Source organism: Elaeis guineensis, chromosome 5 (genome assembly GCF_000442705.2).
Source record: "Elaeis guineensis isolate ETL-2024a chromosome 5, EG11, whole genome shotgun sequence".
NCBI classification, from domain to species: Eukaryota; Viridiplantae; Streptophyta; class Magnoliopsida; order Arecales; family Arecaceae; genus Elaeis; species Elaeis guineensis.
Window position 1 is genome coordinate 130,035,705 of NC_025997.2, and position 12,601 is coordinate 130,048,305.

At 34.8% G+C, this 12,601-nt stretch overlaps 1 protein-coding gene across 1 annotated transcript; it reads left to right on the forward strand.

The window, feature by feature from the left end:
- The first annotated feature begins 5,067 nt into the window (after nt 1–5,067).
- Nucleotides 5,068–12,394, forward strand: LOC105037104 (factor of DNA methylation 5). Its single transcript, XM_073258587.1, has 10 exons — nt 5,068–5,191; nt 5,321–5,362; nt 6,123–6,304; nt 7,351–7,437; nt 7,538–8,558; nt 9,312–9,493; nt 10,713–10,802; nt 10,903–11,190; nt 11,327–11,539; nt 11,943–12,394. Exons 2-10 carry the CDS (start codon nt 5,323–5,325, stop codon nt 12,168–12,170), a joined length of 2,331 nt encoding a protein of 776 aa, XP_073114688.1. The 5' UTR covers nt 5,068–5,191; nt 5,321–5,322; the 3' UTR covers nt 12,171–12,394.
- The last annotated feature ends 207 nt before the right edge of the window (nt 12,395–12,601 follow it).

Consider the following 12,601-nt stretch of genomic DNA (forward strand, 5'->3'; position numbering starts at 1 on the left):
TACGGACCATAACTTCGAATGCGACTGAACTACATTGTATGTCCGATGCTTCATAATATGATAAAGATCAACAGCTCTCCTTACATAATCTTTACTCTCAAATATTAGATCTTTAAAAAATTCAGTCATCGAGGAGTCCCAAAACTGATAGACAGAGTTCAATCTTCGACCAGCACTAACATAACCACCATCATCTAAATTTATATCGTTAAAAAATTATGAAGATTCGTGTAAATAAGGTTAAGGTTCTCCCATATTAATATTAGGCTGAACATCTTCATCATCATTCTCATCTTCACCATCATCATCATTACTACTACTGTTCTCATCCATCCAATAGTCTTCATCTCCACTTTCATCTGACTCAAAGCTTAGATTATCAGAATTTATTCCATCGACTACTCAGTCATCATTTTGCTATATGAATGTCGTCTCCCGCACTTACTACTATTTCTAGCAAAGGAGAAGTCACCATAGCAGAAGACATAAGAGAAGTCATCATAGAACTCTGAATAATTGAACAACTAGGGCCGGTAGTAGTAGAATGTTGTTCTGTAAATATGGCCTCAACACTATCGATTTGCACCATAGGAGTTACAAAAGGTAAGGAAGGCCCAATATTATTGTCCGCTTGAGTTAAAAGCCGACTATAGTATCCAAAGCTCAGTACATCTTCCTTTTCAATATATAATTTCAAAAATCGATATTCTGAAAATTTTAAAAGAAAGGTCAGCATTTCTTCAACATCTTCATCGTCATCAATTGGAACTAAGATATACTTGCTCTGTATTAATTGTCTCGACAGATTAGAAGATTTTCATTTCAATTTTATTTCATATTTTTCTTTATCTACAGGAATACTGCTGTATAAATGGTCCAATAATTTTTGACGTGATAATGATGAAGATACTCTAATCATCCGGTTTGCAGGGTGACTGTACTGCACACCAGTTTCATCATTCTGTATCATGCCATCATAATACAATAGTATACGATATCGAGTACTGGCCATTTTCTCAGAGAAATCTATGACAAAATCAAAATCAAAAAATTTAGTATTACTAATTATTTTATTATTTTAAAAGATTTACATAATAAATACATCATATCATCAATAAATAGGTACAGATAGATTCTATCCCATTCGAGAATTGCATTAATTCTATAGGTTAATCACATTAATCAAACGATATGCAAAAGAGATCGAAAAAATTTTTGGCAGTATTTCTCCTTAGTTCTCCCCACACGACTGAAAATGTGTGAGGAGAACTAAAGAAAAATACTATCCAAAATTTCTCTCGAACCCTCCGTATATCATTCAAATAATATAATTACCTATAAAATTAAATACAATTTTCAAACTGTCCAAACTGGACAATCAATTGACCAATATATATATTTTACGGCACCCGTACAAAAATATATAATCAAATATATATTTTATACGGATATCATAGAATATCCTACATTGATCAACTGACAGGTTTACGTTTTCATGAAATACAATAAATTTTAAAATTTTTAAATTAGGATCGAATCAAATTTTAAAATAAATCTGAATCTAATGAGACAAAAATAAAAAATAAAATCAAACGATATGTAAAAGGGACCGAAAGAAATTTCGGCAGTATTTTTTCTTAGTTCTCCCCACATGATCGAAAATATGTGAGGAGAACTAAAAGAAAATACTGTTCGAAATTTCTCTCGAACCCTCCGCATATCATTCGAATAATGTAATTACCTATAGAATTAAATACAATTTTCAAACTGTCCAAACTGGACAATCAATTGACCAATATATATATTTTATGGTACCTATATAAAAATATATAATCAAATATATATTTTATACGGATATCATAGAATATCTTATATTGGTCAACTGATAGGTCTACGTTTTTCATGAAATACAATAAATTTTAAAATTTTTAAATTAGAATCGAATCAAATTTTAAAATAAATCTGAATCTAATGAGATAAAAATAAAAAATAAAAAATAATAAGATAAAAATAAAAAATAGAAAGATCGAAATAGAAAGGTGCCGCAAGGCCGCACGAGCCCACCGCAGGGCTCACCATCGGAGGGCGACCACAGGACCACCGTCGGGGACCCACCGTCAGGGGGCCGCCGGGGGCTCGCCGTCAGGGGGCCGTCGTCGGGGCCCGTCGTGGCCCATCGTCGGGGGGCCGTCGTGGGGCCACCATCGGGGGGCCGCTGCGGGTGGGGATGGGGCAGGGCGGTCGGCCAAGGGAAGGTAAGGGGCCCACCGCCGGCTAAGGGAAGGGGAGGGGCGGGGCGGCCACCGGCCAAGGGAAGGGGCTAAGGAAAAAGAGGAAGAGAGAGAGGAAGAGAGAAGGAAGAGGGAGAGAGAGAGAGGAAGAGGAGAGAGAGGGGGCCGACCAAGGGAAGGGGAGGGGCGGCTGCCGGCGGCCCACCAGTGGACCAACCATAGTGGGGGCACGTGGGACCGCCGCCGGTCGGCTGTCGCCGGCGAGCCAAGTAAAAAGAGGGAGAGAGAGAGGAAGAGGGAAGAAAAAGAGAAAGAGAGAGAGGAAAAGGAAAGGGAGAGGGGGCCGGCCAAGGGAAGGGGGGTGGGGCGGCCGTCGGCAGCCCACCGACGGACCAATCGGGGGGCGCGCAGGATCGCCGCCGGCCGTCTGTCACCGACAGGCGAAGGAAAAAGGAGAGAGAGAGAGAGAAAAAGAGAGAGAAGAGAGAGAGAGAGAAAGAGAAAAGAGAGAAGAGGGTGCTCACTGCCGTCGGGAGCTCACCGTCGTGCCGCCAGAGAGGAGAAAACACCGAAGAAGCCGGAGAAACGCCGGAGAAGAGGGTTTTTTTTTTTGGTCTTATGGTTCAAAAATGCCAAAAGGGATGGCGTTTTCAAAAATGCCATCCCCTTTGGCGTTTTGTTTCAATTTTTTATTTTTTTATTTTTTTATGATATTTTTAATTTTTTTTAATTTTCTTTAGTTATTTTTATGAGATTTTTTTATAAAAAAATTAATTTAAAATTGGGATAGTAATTTGAAATGATAATTTTTTATTTGAATTAAAGTTATTTTTTTAATTTATAATTATAATTTTTATTTTTTACCATTTTCCCCTTTTATTGACTTCTTTTATGGCATTTTTTTTATTTTTGGAATTCAAATTAAAATTTTTATAATTTAAAATTTTAATTGTAATTTTTTTCCATTTTTACCCTTTTTGGCATTTTTATAGGTATTTTTTTCCTTTGTATGGAATATTTTTTAAAAAATTAAATTTAAATTAATTTAGTTATTTGAAATGATATTTTTTATTTGAATTATAATTAGAATTTTTATTTTTTAAATTCAAAATTATAATTTTTATTTTTGAATTAGAATTAAAATTTTTATTTTTTTTCAATTCAATTCTTTTCCCTTTTTTCTTTTTTTTATGGTATTTTTTTTACACCAATTTTTTCTTTTTTCAGATATTTTTTTAAAAAATAATTTGAAATAAGAAAAGTAATTTGAAATTGATATTTTTTATTTGAATTAAAATTAAAATTTTTATTTTTTTAAAAATTTTAATTTATAATTTTTATTTTTTCCCCATTTTTTTCCCTTTTTTTCACTTTTTTATGGCATTTTTTATTTCTTTTATTTTTTTGAATTCAAATTAAAACTTTAATTTTTTTTTATAATTTGAAATTATAATTATAATTTTTTTTCTATTTTTATGATATTTTTTTACGTATTGTTTTTCCTTTGTTTGGAATATTTTTTAAATAAATTAATTTAAAATGGAGAAAATAATTTGAAATGATGTTTTTTATTTTATTTAAAATTAAAAATTTAAATTTTTTAAATTCAAAATTATAATTTTTATTTTTTCTCATTTTTTTCATTTTTTCCTTTTTTATGGTAATTTTTATTTTTACATTTTTTAAGATTTTTTTGGGATATTTTTTTAAAAAATAAATTTTAAATGGGAAAAATAATTTGAAATGATGTTTTTTATTTGAATTAAAATTAATTTTTTTTTGAAATACATTCAAAATTGTAATTTTTATTTTTTTCTCATTTGTTTCTCATTTGTTTCTTTTTTTATGGTATTTTTTCTTTTTTTAATTTTTTAAGATTTTTTTGATATATTTTTTTAAAAAAAATAATTTAAATGAAGAAAATAATTTAAAATGATGTTTTTTATTTGAATTAAAATTAAAATTTTTATTTTTTAAAAATTATTAAAATTTATAATTTTTATTTTTTTCTCATTTTTTTCTTCTTTTATGATATTTTTTTTAAAAAATTAATTTGAAATGGAGTTTGTAATTTGAAATAATGATTTTTAATAATTTTTATTTGTATTAAAATTAAAATTTTTATTTTCTTAAAATTTAAAATTATAATTTTTATTTTTTTAATTATTTTTATGATATTTTTTATTTTTTTTTACGTCAATTTTTTTCAGATATTTTTTTTAAATTTAATTTGAAATGGAGATACTAATTTGAAATGATGATTTTTATTTTAATCAAAATTATAATTTTTATTTTTTTATAAATTTAAAATTATAATTTTTATTTTTTTATTTTTTTTTGAAAAAAAATTAAAATTATCAAATAAAATGATATTTTTGAAAACACCATTTGATTTGATGATTTTTTTTTTTTTTTACATCGTCTATGTGAAAAATAAAAAAAAAAAGGTGGGTGATGTGGCCATTATAAAACACCGTTCAAAATGACGTTTTATCCTGTTTGTATCAATTTAATAAATAAATTAAAAATTATATTATTTTTTTTAATAATTTTTTTTAAAAATTAATTAGGTAAAGCACTGATGCATACTTTCGTAGATAAGCCCCTAACGTCCCTCGAAGGGCTCCCATTGGACTTGCTCTTTATTCGGTTTTAATGTATCAAACCTTGGAATTGTAACGACTTTAAAGTGGATATTTTAGAAGTGGGTGACCTTACTTTTTCATCTTATTCGAAGTAAATTATTCCACCATACCGAATGAAGTACTTCATTTCAAGATAAAAGGCGGCTAGTGCAAATTAAACTCATTTATTGCATATTAACTTATCTTGCAACCGAAAGCAATCTATAACGAGGCACCTCTCCTCTCATCGGAGGGTTCTATCCCTTGCTTTGGAAAGGCAGAAACGAAGGAGAAGCTACGCCGACTTGGTGCTCAAACTCGTCGTCTACTACCTCGGTTCGGTGCCGCTAAGCCTTTCTCCTTCTCGGCTTCTCCTTGATACTCTTACCCCTTTGTTGGCCCTGGACGACTAATGTCTTGGATTCTTTCTAGATTTCTTCACTTTTTTTTTTGTCTGATCTGCAGTGATGGAGGACATTGACAACTTACTACGTGCTTATGATGAAGGTGTGTGATTGCGTTGTTTACACTTTATGTTGCTTTTATCTTGAACGCTTTCTTCATGTGCTGTAATTATTTGTCTGTTTCAATTAGCAGTCCAGATAAAAAGTTCTCCTTTTGAAAGTGCATAGCAATTTATGTCTTAATGGATGGAAAATTTCATAGGTTTTCTAGATTATTTTTATTACAGATTGCAAATTCTAAATAAATTATGTGCCGAAGGGTGAAAATATCTCAAGATTTGAGAAAATGTACCTGGAGAAAAATGCCAGGGATAAAATATTTCAAGACATGTAGGGATACCTTCAGATCGACATTTGGTTCTGGAAGCTTTGGCTGTTTCACCATGCTAGAATCTCATACTTAATGCAAATCATTTTATGCAGTTTTCCTGTAATGAATAACATTTTGAGATTCTATTTAGTACCATAGAGCCTGGTTCAGTAGAAACAGGTCGCTTGCTCTAATTGACCCAATGACTTTCTTCATTTGGAAAAGACACAAGGCATTCCTTCTCTCCTTTCCATTATGCCGGAGTCCCCACGAGACATATGTTATGAAGTAGATTTCAACTTTGAGTAGCTGGATGGAGGAAGCTGGAACATTGATTTATCTGCATGCTGCATTTATTTTTCTTTCTTTTCTTAAGAAGATATCAGTTATACTTTGTGTTATTGGACCTCATGTTTAGTTATTTAGTGCTCTTCCTTGTTCAGTATCCTTCTTTTGTGAACAACAGTTCTACATTGTATATATTTTGTTTCAGAAATTCAAAAGATACAGCGCATCTCTCGGGATCATTCACGAAGGATATTTGAAGAGAATGAAAAGCTGATGGCAGAGTTGGATGCTAAGCGAAAAGAACTAGACCTGAGACGCAAACAAGTAGATATGTTGGCTGTTCAAAATAAAATCGACACAAGGAAACTTGATTTAAAGAAGCAAAAGGTGCAATTCCCTGCTCTTTTATTATTGTCATTTTGATGATTATGTGCTTGTCATTCTGGATGATTACCAGGTTGGACCGTAAGTGTAACTTCAGATCACTACCATCTCTTACACTGTCAAGCTGTTGCTTTTTAGAATGTTGTGGGTTGAAACCTTGTGACCCCTTGGAAAGCCCAGTTTAAGTTTTTAGACCCCTACGATCTTAAGGAAAATGGTGCTTGGGTGGTTTTATTGTTCACCTTTCAGAGAAGAAATACAAAATAGTGAAATATGAAACACTTAAAATTTGTGGTTTTTAAAATATTGTCTGTTGAAGAGTTTGCCAGCTTTCCTGATTGATTTTGAGAGTGATGTTGGCATTGCCTGTAAGTATGCAGCAGTCATTATGTGGTCACATAATTGGACGATTATGCTGCACATTGTATGATTAGATAATCATACATGGGATTTTTTTTTTTTTTTTTAAAGAATTTTTTAGAATAGAAAGGAGCTCCCACCTAGAGAGTCTCACCGGTTATATAAATATCTGGGGGGAGTCCCCCTTGTATTCTAATTACTTGGGGCGGGATCTTGAAGATACAGTACTAAAGGCTCGAGCCCATGAACTCCCATTTATGGAAGGATATGAGCATTGAGGTAACAATCAGGTCATCACACGTGAGCTAGTTCATTCTATGTCATTTCATTCTTCAAGATTACAAGCTTAGTCCAGCACCAAAAAAGGTTTATCTACCTTTCAAAAGCCCTTAGAGTTATATAGAACTACTTACAGGCTTATCCTTCAGCCAATTATCATGTCAAAATCTTGATCCACAATACAATATAATGTTTCATGGCTTTTTCTTTACAATTATTTAACAGACTGAAAATGTTAAGCAGCTTGTGAAAAGGTCCAGAGAGCATACTGTACATTATGGCTCAAAGGTGGCAAACAGATTTGGCAATACTGGTTCTTGGATTTATAGCCATGTTGGCACAGGGTTATAGCATTAAATTAACAAATCCTAGGCTGTACAATTCATTTGAATTATTTGCTCTTTCTGCAGAATGCAAGGAAAGATGGTTCTCAGTTGGCTAGCATGGAGCAGAAGAAAGCTGATGAAAATGTGCTGGGGCTTGTTGAAGAACAGAAGGTTTGTAACAGTGAGCTTGATGCTCTTAATTAGGAAATGCTCTATTGATATATAGAAAGTGGACTGGAAGCTTTCATCTGACTGAAATGAAATTGCACAGAGGGAGAAAGAGGCGGCTCTCAGAAAAATACTCCAGCTTGAAAAGCAGTTGGCTGCAAAGCAAAAGCTTGAGTTGGAAATACAACAGTTGAGAGGGCAGCTACAGGTCATGAAGCACAGAGGGAGAAAGAGGCGGCTCTCAGAAGAAGAATCAGAGATAAGTGAATCAGAGATAGATGACTATGAGGAGAAATTTTACTTGCACTTAAAGGATGGGAAGCTCAAGGTAAAGAATACCGACACCCTATACAAATGCCCTTTCTGTGCAGGCAAAAAGAAGCAGGACTACAACTATAAAGATCTTCTTCAGCATGCCAATGGAGTGGGTACTTCTAACCGGAAGGCAAAGGTGAAGGCAAAGCACCAGGCCCTTGCAAGATACTTGAAGAATGACCTTGCTGAGGCTTCAAGTTCATCAATGCAACTGATGATTGTACAGCACCATCCTTTTAAACCAAAAGATGAAGACCAGTTTGTCTGGCCTTGGATGGGCATTCTAGTGAATGTTCCAACTGAGTATAAAAATGGACGGTATGTTGGTGAAAGTGGGAACAGGCTGAAGGAACAGCTATCCAGATTTAATCCACTGAAGGTCCATGCTTTGTGGAACTATAGAGGTCACACTGGAAATGCTATTGTAGACTTCAACAAAGACTGGACTGGTTTCAAAGACGCAATGGCATTTGAAAATTACTATGATGCTCAACACTTGGGTAAAAGGGACTGGAATGAAAGAAGACACCGAGGGACCGAGATTTATGGATGGGTTGCTCGTGCAGTTGATTACAACTCAACTGGCCCGATTGGGGATCATTTGCGGAAGAATGGAGACCTGAAAACTGTCAATGACCTTACAACAGAAGAAACACGCAAGACAGACAAACTTGTAGCTAACTTAGCAAGCCAAATCGAGGTCAAAAACAAACACCTTCAAGAACTTGAATGCAAATACAATGAAACTACGCTGTCCCTTGATAGGATGATGGAGGACAGGGACAAGTTACTATGTGCTTATAATGAAGGTGCGTGATTTGGTTATTTACACTTTATGTTCCTTTTATCTTGAATACCTTTTTCATGTGCTTTAATATTTGTCTGTTTCAATTAGCAGTCTAAATAAAAAGTTCTCCTTTTGAAAGTGCATAGCAGTTTATGTCTTAATGGATGGAAAATTTCATAGGTTTCTTAGATTATTTTTATTATAGATGGCAAATTCTAAAGAAATTATGTGTCGAAGGATGAAAATATCTCAAGATTTGAGAAAATATACCTGGAGAAAAATGCTCGGGATAAAATATTTCAAGACATGTAGGGATACCTTTAGACCAGCACTTGGTTCTGGAAGCTTTAGCTGTTTCACCATGCAATCTCATACTTAATGCAAATCATTTTATGCAGTTTTCCTGTAATGAATAATATTTTGAGATTCTATTGAGTACCATATAGCCTGGTTCAGTAGAAACAGATCGCTTGCTCTAATTGACCCAGCGACTTTCTTCATTTGGAAAGGACACAAGGCATTCCTTCTCTTCTTTTCCATTATGCTGGAGTCTCTACGAGACATATGTTATGAAGTAGATTTCAACTTTGAGTAGCTGGATGGAGGAAGCTGGAACATTGATTTATCAGCATGCCGCATTTATTTTTTTTTGCTGAAGAAGATATCACTTATACTTTGTATTATTGGACCTGATGTTTAGTTATTCAGTGCTCTTCCTTGTTTAGTATCATTCTTTTGGGAACAACAGTTCTACGTTGTGTAAATGTTGTTTCAGAAATTCAAAAGATGCAGTGCATTTCTCGTGATCATTCACGAAGGATATTTGAAGAGAATGAAAAGCTGAGGGCAGAGTTGGATTCTAAGCGAAAAGAACTAGATGTGAGATGCAAACAACTTGATAAGCTGGCTGTTCAAAATGAAATCGATAGAAGGAAGCTTGATGTTGAGAAGCAAAAGGTACAATTCCCTGCTCATCTATTATTGTCATTTTAATGATTATGTGCTTGTCATTCTGGATGATTACCAGGTTGGACCATAAGTGTAACTTCAGATCACTACCATCTCTTACACTGTCAAGCTGTTGCTTTTTAGAATGTCGTGGATTGAAACCTTGTGTCACCTTGGTAAGTGCAGTTTAAGTTTTTAGACCCCTATGATTTTAAGGAAAATGGTGCTTGGATGGTTTTATTGTTCACCTTTCAGAGAAGAAAAACAAAATAGTTAAGATGAAACGGTTAAAATTTATGGTTTTTAAAATATTGTCCGTTGAAGAGTTTGCCAGCTTTCTTGATTGATTTAGGGAGTGATGTTGGCATTGCCTGTAAGTATGCAGCAGACATTATGTGATTGCATAATTGGAGGATTATGCTGCAAATTGTATGATTAGATAATTGTGCATGGGATTTTTTTATAGAATTTTTTAGAATAGAAAGGAGCTCCCACCTCGAGGGTCTCACCGGTTATATAAATATCTTGGGGGAGTCCCCCTTGTATTCTAATTACTGGGGGTGAGATCTTGAAGATACAGTACTAAAGGCTCGAGCCCATGAACTCCCATTTATGGAAGGGTATGAGCATTGAGGTAACAATCAGGTCATCACATGTGAGCAAGTTCATTCCATGTCATTTGATTCTTCAAGATTACTAGCTTAGTCCAGCACCCAAAAAAGGTTTATCTATCTTTAAAATCACTAGCCCTTGAGAGTTATATAGAACTACTTACAGGCTTATCCTTTGGCTACTTATCATGTCAAAATCTTGATTCACAATACAACATAATGTTTCATGGCTTTTTCTTTAAAATTATTTAACAAACTGAAAATGTCAAGGAGCTTGTGAATAGATCCTGAGAGCATACTGTTTTTTATGCCTCAAAGGTGGCATGCGGATTTGGCAATCCTGGTTCTTGGATTTATAGCCATGTTGGCGCAGGGGTATAGCATTAAGTTAACAAATTCTAGGCTGTACAATGCATATATATCATACAAGGCAGGTCGGAGAACTTGTGTATGTGTTTGCCATAGTTGCTTTTCTATTTTCAATCTAAGAAGGGAGGGGTGTCCAGGTAAAACTTGTCAGGAAATCACAAAAGCTATTCTATCTAAAATGCTGCAGCAGCAAAAGCACAACTTTGATCTGGGAAAATATTCATTTGAATTATTTGCTCTTTCTGCAGAATGCAATGAAGGATAGTTCTCTTCAGTTGGCTAGTATGGAGCAGAAGAAAGCTGATAAAAATGTGCTGAGGCTTGTTGAAGAACAGAAGGTTTGTAACAGTGAGCTTGATGCTCTTAATTAGGAAATGCTCTATTGATATATAGAAAGTGGACTGGAAGCTTTCATCTGACTGAAATGAAATTGCACAGAGGGAGAAAGAGGCGGCTCTCAGAAAAATACTCCAGCTTGAAAAGCAGTTGGATGCAAAGCAAAAGCTTGAGTTGGAAATACAACAGTTGAGAGGGCAGCTACAGGTCATGAAGCACATGGGTGGCGAGGAAGACTCGGAAGTAAAGAAAAAGATGGAGGAAATGAGTGAACAACTGAAGGAGAAGGTTGAAGAAATGGAAGATCTGGAAGTTCTGAACCAAACGTTGGTGGTCAAAGAACGTAAGAGCAATGATGAGCTGCAGGAAGCTCGTAAGGAGTTGATAAGTGTATGGGATCTTTACCTGTAGATTACTACCTATAAATTATACTATCAATTGTACATCTACATAATAGTATATGTAATCTTTCATTTCCCGGTTTCTTCTAGAATGTGACGATTGACTCAAGGCATGTCTGACACAGTGCTTGAAAGAAATGTTGAGTGGTCGCACTTTGATTGGAATCAAGAGAATGGGCGAGCTGGATGAGAAACCATTTCAAACTGCCTGCAAGCAGAGATTCTCAAAAGATAATGCAGATGTTAATGCTATCATGTTGTGCTCTAAGTGGCAGGATGAACTGAGAAAACCAGAATGGCACCCATTTAAAGTCATCACTGTTGATGGAAAGCCCCAGGTATGGGATTAGCCTGTGACCAATACAGCAAGTGGTCACTTGTATGCTTTATTGCTTTGTACTTTCACCGTATCATTGTGTTCATGCATTCCAAGGTGATGGAAAAATGTAAAGGATTTTATTTCAGAAACTGGAAAGTGAAGCATCTTTGCATTTGCTAATTGAAAATCAGTAGTGTTCTGAATTTGACCGGATGTTCCAGAACCCATTTTCTCTCTGCTACCTAGGGTAAGGAACTGGTGGTGTGGAGTTGTGTTGAAAAGAAACTCTGCTAGATTGCTTATATTTCTTGAATTCTCACACTAACTTCTTCTGATCAGGAAATTTTCTGTTTATCCTGCCTCTGTTTAATAATATTCTTCTTTACTGATCAAGTAATGAAGATATTTATGTTGTGGTGCAGGAAATCATACAGGAGGATGATGAGAAATTGCAAGCCTTGAAGGAGGAACTGGGTGATGAGGTATACAAGGTTGTCACCACAGCACTGCTGGAGATGAATGAGTATAATCCCAGCGGTAGGTATGTCATCCCGGAATTGTGGAACTTTAAGGAGGGCCGAAAAGCTACACTGAAAGAGGCTATCCAGTACATATTGAAGCAGTTGAAGACCTGTAAGCGAACAAGGTGAGGCCTCGCATTTTGAGCATATATTTTTAATGTGCTAGTCATTCATTTCTTTTGAGGAATGAACAGCATGTTCTTACTGTTCAAACCTAGTGAAAGCAAATCTTTAATTTGATCAGCCTATGTTGATTGTGGAAATGAAGACAAGAATATGTGAATTTCTTTTGATACTTCTTCAGCCACCAATGAAAGTGAATGTAGAGAGAGATTGTTCTCTCGTTGTTTTGATGTGTTGGATTATATATCTTGTTGTGTTCATATTTCTTCTTGGTATTTTTGAGGGATGTGGTGATTTCAAGGTGGTAGGAGTCGTCTTTTTCTGGCCATTTTCAATGACATAGAGATCTTTGCGTCCTGGAAGGTTGGATGAGGGCAAGCTGGATGAGAAGGGCAGCCCTTCTTTCAGGGGATTGGATGCAACATGTTAGGTTCTGT

What these genes read in the sequence shown, in the direction of transcription:
- LOC105037104 (XM_073258587.1), top strand. Translation starts at nt 5,323, where the DNA reads ATGGAGGACATTGACAACTTACTACGTGCTTATGATGAAG. An exon ending in ACTACGTGCTTATGATGAAG is followed by an intron (nt 5,363 to 6,122) that starts GTGTGTGATTGC and finishes ATTTTGTTTCAG; the next exon opens with AAATTCAAAAGATACAGCGC. An exon ending in GGCTTGTTGAAGAACAGAAG is followed by an intron (nt 7,438 to 7,537) that starts GTTTGTAACAGT and finishes GAAATTGCACAG; the next exon opens with AGGGAGAAAGAGGCGGCTCT.